Genomic DNA, 11166 nt, shown 5'->3' with positions numbered 1-11166 from the left:
GGGATACGGGCATATGGTTCTATGGTCTAAAGGCCTAAATTGGCACAAGGTTTCTGGGCATGGCCACACCTCTAGGACAACCATAGCATGTGTAGGAAGGGTCTTAGTTTGCACTCCATTCTAGGCAATGGGTGCTCTTTTTAATGCAATTTTGGATTAGGTAGTTGTGATTATCTCTTAATCACTTGTACCAAGCCTATAAATAAGTTGGCATCCAATGAATATGCACAAGTCTTTCTCCACACTCTACATTGTCTTTATGCTATGATCTTGATTAGTCATGTGCGCTTAATCCTAATCATTTTTCATCTACATTCATCATGCTTATTACAGTTGATTGATGTTCATCGTTCTCGGATTCTTCATTGTTTGGTTCCAACCATGTTTTTAGCTTATCTTCTAACCGCCGTCTTCGTTTGGATTCTAGTTTTTTGGCTTCTTTACTGCCGATGGTTTGGTTGCATTGCTGGGCGTTGTCATCTTCTTGCCGACGTTCTTGTGGTTTGCCTGATTTTTGGTTGCCGCTTTTTTGCTTGTCGACGTCCTTCTATTAGTTGTCGATATCTCAGGTGTGGCTTTCCTTTGCCGCTGGCGATTGTGTGCTTGTCTTTGGTATCGCTGTTCTTGATTGGCTTTGGTGGTTATGTGTTCTCAGTCTGTGTGTTTTAGTGGCCTTCTTGCCCTAACATCAGAAAAAGAAGAGCTGAAGACAAAAAAAACAGAGCCTTCCATTGCAGCCTTATATCCATAGTTGAGAATCCTCTCATACAACAACCATAAGGTAGGTGCTGACCCAAAAGTAGCTGAAGGGTGGCCGTTAGGGTAGGTGAAGGTTTATGGTGGCTAAACGTGGTTCACATGGAGTGCACGCACACGGGCCAACACTTGGTACACCTGGTAGGTCGGATTCCCAATCCGACAACCCAAACCCACAATCATAGGGTCATGCCAGTGTCGTGCACATATCATGTAGCTAGTGCAAGTACAATGAAACCATTTCATGGCAAAATGCCAGGGCTGGGAACCCATCAGATACAGTGCCATCAATACATGATCATAGAATAGGAAAACATAAAACCATGTCTGAATCAGAATGTTGACACTCCAAGAGCATGGACCCAACGTGCACAACCATAGGCTCAAATCAGCAAGCATCTGCATCCCCCCTAACCCGCCTCCTACCATGTTGAATTCCCTTGCACATCCAAGGAGGTCTACCATACTGAAGTCCGGAGTTATGCTGTCATCTCTGCTCATGGATTCAAGGCACCCACAAAGTTCCATGCCTGAATGACTATTACGAGGTGAGAGAGCCGAATTGAACATTATACCACCAAGCTGAATATGTGCAAGTTTTAATTCTGGAACCATGTGCTACTCATATCCATCCAATAATACGGCTATATATGAATCATTCGCCCCTCCTTGAGAGCAGCCAGGCGGGCACATGTATTCAGAATGCAGACATATGTGATTTTGTTCATCTTGATGCCTTCAAGCCGAATCTGATGGAAAAGAATGAAAGCTTCTTTGTCATGTGCCTTCTGAGCAAAAGCTGCAATCCTTGCATTCCAATAGACAATGTGAGGTTCAGGAAGTTCGTCAAAGACTGCCTGTACATCAGCCATGCTTGCGCAATTTCCATATGCAGTGACTTTTTACAAGCAAGCCACATTTGATATAAAAGTCCACCAAGGTGTTGCTAGCAAAAGGCTCCGTTTCAAGTCTCTCTTCTGTAATTTGAGAATGTATTCCTAGGCCCCTGCTCATGGCCCCCCTTGCGTTAGTACAAGCTTCCAAGCTACTCACAAACGTGACAACATCTGGATATATTCCCTCCAATTGCATCTCTTCCATTAACTTCAAAGCTTCCTCATAGAGGCCATGTTCAGCATACCCCTCAACCAGCGTAGTCTAGGAGACTGCCACTTGGACCTGCATCTTGTTAAAGACTGCCCATGCTTCGGAGAGAGACCCACATTTGGCATACATAAAAACCAAAATGCTGTCAACGAAAAATATCTCCTGCAAATCCCAATTTGATTAATCCTGCATGTATTTCTTTGCCACTGCCTATAGCTTCCATGCTGCCACAAGCTTTCAAGCTGCAAACTTATGCAACAGCATCTTGAGACACTCCTTGCTGCAGTTGCACCAAACAATTTAGTGCTTCCTCACCAGGACCGTGTTCAGCATAGCCTGCCATGAGAGCAGTCCACAAGACCAAGGCTCGAACAGGCAACTCATCAAACACATGCCGGGCCTCTTCAAGTGAGCCACATTTTGAATACACAGCCACCAAAGTGCTGCCAATAAAGTCATCCCTTTTGAATCCCTCCATGGCAAACTTGGCATGTACTTCCCTGCCCCTAGCTATGGTTCCTATGCTACCACAAGCTTGCAGACTGCAACCAACAGTGTCCGGTTCTAGATGGATTCTCTCATATTGCATGTGTTTCAAGCAATCCAATGCTTCCTTACTGAGCCCTTCATCAACATATCTAGAGATCAGAGCATTCCAGGAGACTGCATTCCGGACTAACAGTTTGTCAACCACATCTTGTGCTGCTGGAAGTAACCCACATTTGAGGAGAACCTTCTCATCAGCTGACACCAGATCATCCTGACTATCCACCCCATAAGGGAAATCTAATGAAGTGCTAGAGACATCCAAGGGCATCACCTAGCTCTTCCGACCTTCATGGTCCTTCCATGCTTCTTCAGCCTTCATCACAACCATTTCACCGTCATGGATAAAAATACCATCTGGATCATCCGTGACATTCTCTGGGCTCTTGCAGCCACTCTGCTCCTCCACAACCTAACTGTTGTCCTCATGCATCTGAGAATCTTGGAGATTGTCCTCCATGCTCTCCAGCATATTTATCAGAGGGTTCCGGACATGTGAGGGGATTTCTGGGCTCTATTGGCCACACAGCTCCTCCACTGCCGCTTCCTCTACCTCATCCATGGGTGCATGCCGCAACCCATCCGGCTCATCTATCCGAGAATCCTCAATACGTTCCAACGCAACTGCATCTTGAACAACAGCACATGGCCTTCCACTCTGTTGGGTAGCATATGATGACCATGACTCTATGGCATATCACAATGCAATCCAACGTTGATTTCAACAGTGCACCCACCGGTCAACGATGCCTCGATGTCGACTACGCCTTGCACCTACACAGTGGTGTAGCCGGGCATTAAGGGCGTCCCCTCCCACAGGAGCGACTTAAATTCCCTTCTTGCAGCTCGTTGTAGCATTGTCCAGTGATGGCGGGGAAGAAAATCTTCGCTCGGATCTTGCTCCAGCTGCACTGGCTTGTGATGCTGTGTAGCCCTAAACGTCCTCTGCTCTGTCGCTTCACAGCATTTGCTCAGCTGAACTGTGTTGCGGGTCTCATCTTTGCTGCTCTGCTGTCGCGTCTCAGGCAGAGATAAGCAGCGGGTTGCCCTGAGTGTGTGTAAGCTCTGGGCCTGGAAGGCGAAGATTGACGCGGGCAGAAATCAAGGTGTTCGTGGTCGCATTACTGCTGCAAAGAATACCTCCCCGCTGCAGACGTGATGGATAACCTCCCCACAGAGAAAGCGCCGCAGCTGTGCGTCTGCCTCCACAGCGGGCAACCTCCATTCACAGCTGCACCAATCGACCATTGGTCTTCATTACCAAAAAGGAGTTGCTGCCATCGTGGGTCGCCAATGTGTTAGCGCCCTTCTTGCCCAAAAAGAGAGAGAGAGAGAGAGGGGTATTAACGTCGGTAGAAAACAAAAGAAAGGAAAACACAGAGAAGGAAGTGTTGAAGACGAAAACAAAGCCTTCAGATATCCATACTTGAGAATCCGCTCTCATACAACCACCCCACACACACAACCATAAGGTAGATGCTGACCCGAAAGTAGGTGAAGCGTGGCCTTTACGGTAGGTGAAGGTTTATGGCAGCTAAGCACGGTTCACATGGCGTGCACGAACACGGGCCAAGTGTGTGTTTTTGTGTGTGTGTGTGTGTCTGTCTTTGTTTCTCGAGGGGTATATGTTCTCTCTCTCTCTCTCTCTCTCTCTCTCTCACACACACACACACACGCACACACACACATCTACTTGGATGCAGCTTGGCGCTAGTGGCGAGGCTCTGGCTTCCTACAGCTGTTGGGCATCTGGCGACAATGTGGTGAAACGCAAGGGGGTGACAAATGACAGTAAAGGCAACGAATATGGGCAGTGTGTGGTGAGCTCAAGCAAGGCATCCACCACAAGGTGGCGATCAATGGCAGCAAGAGGGCAGGCAATGTCACATGCCACAATGATGGTTGGCTTGGCACATCATCAAGCATTAGCCATGACCGGCGGCGGCGGCGAGGTTAGGTTTGCAGCTTCGTGTTGAGGGGCAAGTGTCTGGCCCTATGTGGCTAGGGCTGACCCTTCCCCACTATGCCCTATGGCAACAACCGCCTCATCCCGCTTGGGGGCCCGACCACATAGCCATAAAATCCCAACCACATGGCCATGTGATTGTGGCATTGCAACGTATGTGGTGACATAGCCAAGTTCTTTATTATTATTATCATTAATTAAATTAATACTTTAAAAAAAAAGAAAAATCAGGAAATAAAATGGGGATTTAATTGAGAGAAAAATCAAGAATAGGGGGGATTTTAAAATGGGCGGGTAAAAATTTAGGGGAGCAATGGAGGGGATGGTGTTTTCTAAATTCTTACCCACCAGGGTGGCTATAAAACAAAGTATGTGTGTGTGTGTGCATGTGCGTGCAAGTCTGTTTTACACTTGTGAAGAAGTAGCGTGAGTGCACGTGTGGCTATATATGTTATTGTGTGGAGGGGAGTGCATGTAATTCTGTGTATAGAGAGGTGTGTGTGGGGGTACGCATGTGCATTTTTAGTTTTTGTTATCTTTTGTTTTATTTTAGGTTTTTAATCCTTCGTGGTGGTAGATGTGATTGTCACTTTGATGGGAGCATTACATTACATAGGTACAACGGGGTTTTAAGGTTTATACCTTACCATGTGGGCTTAAGATACACTTTGATGGGAGTACTACATTACATAGGTATAATGGGGATTTAAGGAATACAACTTACCATGTGGGCTTAATGTGAGGCAAAGGTGGATAACTGCTTGCCCATCCACGATGAAAGTAAGGCTACCACACCACCGTCGGCTTGTCGTACACTTGTCTAAACTTTGGACTTTCTAGCTGGTAGATTAAAGCTTGCAGCATGGCACATGGGGGTGTTGTGGGATCATGGTGATCCTTTTGAGCCTAGGGAATGCTTGGCAATGCCAAGGAAGTGTGTTTTGAGGGTGCAGCCGTTGTTCTCCACTCCTACTTAAACTTTAAGGGTGGCATCAGAGGCATGGATTTGGTCTCACACCCACTTGGATTTGATGTTTGTAGAGAGACCAGGGCTGCGATTTTATGTGATCTTGGAACCCAAATGTAGGGGTTCCCTTTGTAGAAGCCTTGAGCTTCCAGAGTGTTGTGTGCATGTTAGGGGTTTCCAAAAATTATGGTGTGTACTTGGACGATGAGGATTTGGATGTTGAAGCGTATGAGATATCCTCGTTCACATGGAGTGTCTAGTTCTTTTTTGCCAGTTAACTATGCAATCAATGGTGGTCGGTTGTGATCAATCCCCTTTTGAGGATGATGATGCAACTTTTAGGTCTAATGAAAAACTCTGCTTCAAAATAACTAATGGTCATGGATTGGGAATTATTTACCATGTGATGGTTGCTACGGATGATGTGAGGGATGGGTGGCCTTACAAGGGCTACATCTCCCGAGACAATATATTATGACTAGTCCTAGTGTCATCCAAGACTAGCCATGTAGCTAGGTAGTTTTTTTTGGGGATCCCTAGGTCAAGGTAAGTAGGTTCCACCTCACGCTATATTTTTTCAACCATTAATCCATATGTAGATCATAATTTTTACTTGCTTAGTTCCTCTATGAGAGGGTTTCCCTTGAGGTTATGACTTGCTACAATTCAAAGGTAACAAGTGTTCCATTGGTATGACTATGTCAAGCCCAAATGCAAGCTAAAAAGGTGTTTTGTTGACAACCACCTTGTATGTGAGCATAGTAAAACTTGTGCTCCCAATCACTCCTAGATGCCTCTACCATCTTGGTGAGAATAGTGCACAATGCCTTGTTTATGCTTTCGGCTTAGTTGGTCACTTATGGGTAGTAAGGTGTCTATGTACACCACAGGGAACTCTTTAAGCAAGACCTTCACCACTTCGTTTATAAAATGTGTACTATGACTGCTCACTATTTCTAGTGAACAATTGAAACGAGTAATCACATTCTCATAAAGGAACTTGGCATGTAGATCTTGCATCAGTATTTTGTGTAGTTTTAGCCTTAGCCCACTTTGTGAAGTAATCGGTGGTGAGACTATTATAAAACATGCCTAGATTTCCCTAGCGCTTGCGCTAATGGGACCCATGAAGTCTAAGCCTCTTTTTTCTGGGGGCCTTAGCTGGAAATTTGAAAGTACACTACTCACACACACTAGATGCCATCACTTGCATAGAGGGAGAGCAGTAGTAGCAAGGAAGGAGTTTTGAGAGTCCCTAGGCTAAGCCTCATTTTCAAATGAATGTTTCAAAATTATGAGGGTTTTTTACATTCAATCCGTCTCTTGTACCATGGTAGATCTTTGACATTCATTACAGCATTTGACAAACTTAATTGTATCGCTTCGATGAGTATAGGGACACCATAGTCCCAACCGACCTAGAGAAACTCATTACAACATTTGACAAACTCAGTTATATCTCTCCGACGAGTGTAGGGACCCATAGTCCCAACCAACCTAGAGAACCTTATGGCATATCCCTAGTAAATTATCCTCCGCATATGGAAACCTAGGATTTCTTAAGAATGCAACAAAGTTATCTTCATGAATGCATTTTCTCATGATGTCATCTTGACCCTTCTTATAAAACATCCGCTATCAATTGGTAGGGGTTTGCCTTCTTCCTGATGAGGCATGTGGCTCTATCCTTTTTGATGGGATAGCAATTGGAAATCCATTGGCCAAAAAGTTGGTAATGTCTTCAATCAATTTCAGTACATGGTCAATGTGGAATAATGGAGTGTCAAAAATATCATCTTCTACTCCTAAGGGGATTCTCCATTTGGAAATTCGGAAAGGTGGTCCAACATGGACATGTAGAAATTCCTTTTGCATAGTGAAAGTGAAATAAAATTCCAAAAAGAATGAGAAACCATATGGTCATGCACCTGGTGGTACAAGGCCTGTTCTCACCAAATAAAGCTGACAAAGAAAACAAACTTCATATCCATAAGATAATGCATATATTTCTTTACATTATATACCATGGCTAATCCCCTCTCTCTTAGTAGTTGTGTAATTACGTTCAACATCACTAAGTTGACGGCTAGCAAAGGTCACAGGGAAGTCCATATTGTGCTCCCTCGATTGTGCTAACGTGGATCTAATATAGTGAATGCTGAAGCATCGATATGCTCTCTCCCTCATCTTACTTGAGGTTATAGATATGTATAATGGGACTCCATCTAGCTCCAATAGGTGTGAGAATCCCATAATAAATGTGTGTCTTAAGACCTCATAGCTTGAATTTTCAAGTGGGTTTCGAGACCTAGACCACTAGCTTAACTTTCCTTAGTTCAAATTCACAAATCTTAGTGGGATCATTGTTGAGATGTCAAGCTCAACATGACCTGACACTCACGAGGTGCCTGCATTTCCATTCGACATTTATATCACTGTTGGTGAGTTTGGTAGAGCTGGCACCGACATGTCTCCGCCAGAGATTCTACAGCTAGACTACACCGACTAGTCCACATCTACCCACTCCTCTTAGCGTGTTCACATTATGGACGGCTTGTACATACTCTATTATGTGTGTTAGTCACTTTATCTTCATTCTAGACCTCTTTTGTTAAGTGAAGAAGAAGAAGAATTTTCAGCCTCTCACCTTGTGTGTTCTCTTCTAGGGTTGTGTGAGTGTGTGTGTGCTTGCAAGAGCTCAAGCTCTCTTCTCCCCTACATCTTTTCATGGTATCAGAGCCTGGTTTATGCTAAGGACTGAGCAGCAAGCAAGAGAAGCACAGGAAGCGGTACGAGGGTAAGAGCTTCATTTACTCTTTGTGTTGGCTACTACACCCTTGTCGGGAGCTCTTCGGGGGAGGCACCAGCAAACAAACTCCGATTGAGGAGCTTTCTTCGTGGGAGGAGAGCTACAGGGCAACTAAACCGTCTGTTGGACAATATTTTCAAGTTCGAAAACGCGTTTCGGGCGCATCTGGACCTCCGTTTTTCAATTTGGAGGCGTTCACAAGCACTATGGGTAAGTTTCGATTCTCTGCAGAACTCTATTTTTGGAACTGCAAGAAGGGCGACAGCACTATGCAGAACTCTGTTTCTGGAACTGTAGGAAGGGCGACAGTACTATGGGTAAGTTTCGATTCTCTGCAAAACTCTGTTTTTGGAACTACAGGAAGGGCGATTGGTTGTGTAGACACTGTGTGTATTGCAAAGAGGTCTGAAAGTTGCCATTGGGTGTATGTATATAAAGTAAGGTCACTGGTTGTGACAGTTTGTGTAGAATAGTACCGCTCTACAGAGAATACATCAGTTTGTGTGCAGGTCAAGCAAGAGTACTGTTGGTGGTAAATTTGTATTGCAGAAAAGATGTCAAATGATGGAATAAACCATATTGTTGTAGAGAAGCTTGACAAGAAGAACTTCCATGCTTGGAGGTTTAGATTGACCAATTTCTTGATGGAAAAAGGTTACTGGGACTACATTGAAGGTGAATATGAGGAGACACCAGAGATACCGGAGATTAATCCGATTGCTGTAGATATAAAAGAGTTCAAGGATTAGAATCAAGGAGTAAGGAAAGTCATGTATTGGCTTTCTATTAGCATACAAGGCACTATGATTGGGCATATACAGGATGCCAAGTCACCTGAGGCATGGGACACCTTGGTGAAGTTGTATATGAAACCAACACCAAGGCACAAAAGATTCAGTTGAAGAATGAGCTTCATACTGTGGAGAAGACGAATATGTTCGTGACTGATTATGCTTTGAATATCAAGGGCATTTGTGGAATCCCTTGCATCAATTGGTGTTTCTGTGGATGATAATGATAAGGTGGAAGTGTGTTTGCATGGTCTCGGGTCACAATACAAGGCATTCAAGATGTCTATTTAGACTCGGGAGAACATTCCCAACTTCACAGATTTGGTGTCATTGTTAATCATTGAAGAGAAGAACTTGGGTAAAGATCAATAGTCTTCACAAAACAAAAACAGTTCAGAGCAGCATGCTTTATACATAAGTTCAGGTAGAGGGACGAGGTAGAGGTCATGGACGTGGCCAAGGTGGTGGCCGAACAGGTAATCAGAATTATGGTTAGCAGCAGCAGGCAACAACCCCAAGATTCACAACAAAACACAGGTGGAAGAGGCCAGTTTAGAGGTAGGGGGAGTCAACAAGGTCATGGTGGTAATTGGCAAAGACATCATAATGATACAAGAGGTTGTTTTTACTATGGTAAGCATGGGCATGTGCAGGCAGATTGCTAATAATAAGAAACAGAGTGACATGCGAAATGGAAATGTGAAGCAAAGCAACTATGCAACCTCTAGCAGAAATAATGAGGATAATGAGAGGTTGTTTGTTATACAACATGTGGTTAATGCTATGTCTGGAAATGCTATGTCTGGAAATGATGTAACAGCATGTAAGGATGGTGTATGTTATGTTGATTTAGGTGCTTTGAACCACATGACAAGTCATGGTGAGTGGTGCAAAGAAATGAAGACTCTTGAAAGACCAGGTTTTGTTGAAACAGGGAATGACACTGCTCATCCGATTGCCCATGTTGGTGGGGATGTGCCATTATCTATGCAGGATGGTAAGGTGAAGTACCTTGCACATGTATTTCATGTTTCGAACATTACAAAGAATTTGGTTTCTTTTGGCCAGATGATTGAGCAGGGTTTTGCAGTGCGGTTTAACCTTGATGTTGGCTGTTATGTAGAAGACTTTAAAGATAAGTACAGGTTGGTTGCAAAAGGCAACAGAGGGCAGAATGTTTACATTGAATGTAAATATACCTGAAGTGAGTGTTGCAATGTTTGCAAATGGTTCAGGAGTTGTTGCAGATACAGACATTTGGCATAAGAGAATTGGGCATGTCAATGTGCAAAGAATGAAGTCTATGCAGACTAAACAAATTGTGTCAGGGCTGTCTAAGTTTAAAGTTGAAGGTATGTAGAAAGTTTGTGAAGCATGTCAATTTGGAAAACAAACAAAACATGTATTTCCACATGACAGAAATGTGAGCAGGAATGTGCTAGATGTTGTGCATTCAGATGTATAAGGTCCTGCGAAGACTATGTCTATGGGTGGCTACAGGTACTAATGTAACATTCATTCATGACCACACGAGGAAAGTGTGGGTATACTTCATGAAGGAGAAGAGTGAAGTGTTCACTCATTTTCAGAATTTCAGAGTTATGGCTGAAAAACAGAAAGGAAAGCATGTGAAGAGCCTAAGGTCAGATGGAGGAGGAGAATACTTCTCCACTAAGTTCTCTGAATTCTTGTGAAAGAATGGCATTAAGAGACAATTTACATGTAGATACTGTTAATCCCATTTTGGATTAACAAACATGATTATCCAATTGAAGACATTAATAAGTGTCATGAAATGGCACTATAAAAGTTGTATATTATGAGATATTGGCTACCCAAGGCCTCGTAAGTAAGTTTTGGGTGCCCAAGTGTGAATAAGGGCCAAATGTATATAAGGTAGTTTCTCATAATGAAAAGACACAATCCCCTTTGTGCTATAGAGAGCTCTCCCTTGTGTCTTGAGAGAGATTGAGGGAGAAAGGGAGCATTCCAGCATCGTTCTTCTTTTATGCTTGTGTGATTCATGCTTATGAGAGAGAGAGAGAGAGAGAGAGAGAGAGAGAGAGAGAGTGATTGCCTTATGTGACGGTGCGAGCGACTCTATGGTGACAGTGTGGAGGTGGAGCTTAACAAGCAAGCTTAGAGGCCTCAAGGGACTCAAGTTTGAAGCATTGGTAAGTGCCCTACGCAGTTGTGATCTATTTCTCATCCTTTAGGTGAATGT

At 43.8% G+C, this 11166-nt stretch overlaps 1 protein-coding gene across 1 annotated transcript; it reads right to left on the bottom strand.

Moving 5' to 3' along the window:
- Window positions 1-2113: 2113 nt before the first annotated feature.
- LOC147630610 (pentatricopeptide repeat-containing protein At4g18520, chloroplastic-like) lies at window positions 2114-2680 on the bottom strand. Its single transcript, XM_086810831.1, has one exon. The coding sequence runs from the start codon at window positions 2678-2680 to the stop codon at window positions 2114-2116; it is 567 nt and encodes a 188-aa protein (XP_086666957.1).
- Window positions 2681-11166: the final 8486 nt, after the last annotated feature.

The sequence above is a fragment of the Cibotium barometz genome, chromosome 16 (genome assembly GCF_041138505.1).
Source record: "Cibotium barometz isolate CiBa-2024 chromosome 16, ASM4113850v1, whole genome shotgun sequence".
Lineage (NCBI taxonomy): Eukaryota > Viridiplantae > Streptophyta > Polypodiopsida > Cyatheales > Cibotiaceae > Cibotium > Cibotium barometz.
The sequence above is the reverse complement of the archived record's forward strand: the minus strand, read 5'-3'. Positions and strand labels throughout refer to the sequence as shown.

Excerpts from the sequence above, each read along its gene's own strand:
- LOC147630610 (XM_086810831.1), bottom strand. The coding sequence starts at position 2,680 with ATGCCCTTGGATGTCTCTAGCACTTCATTAGATTTCCCTTATGGGGTG.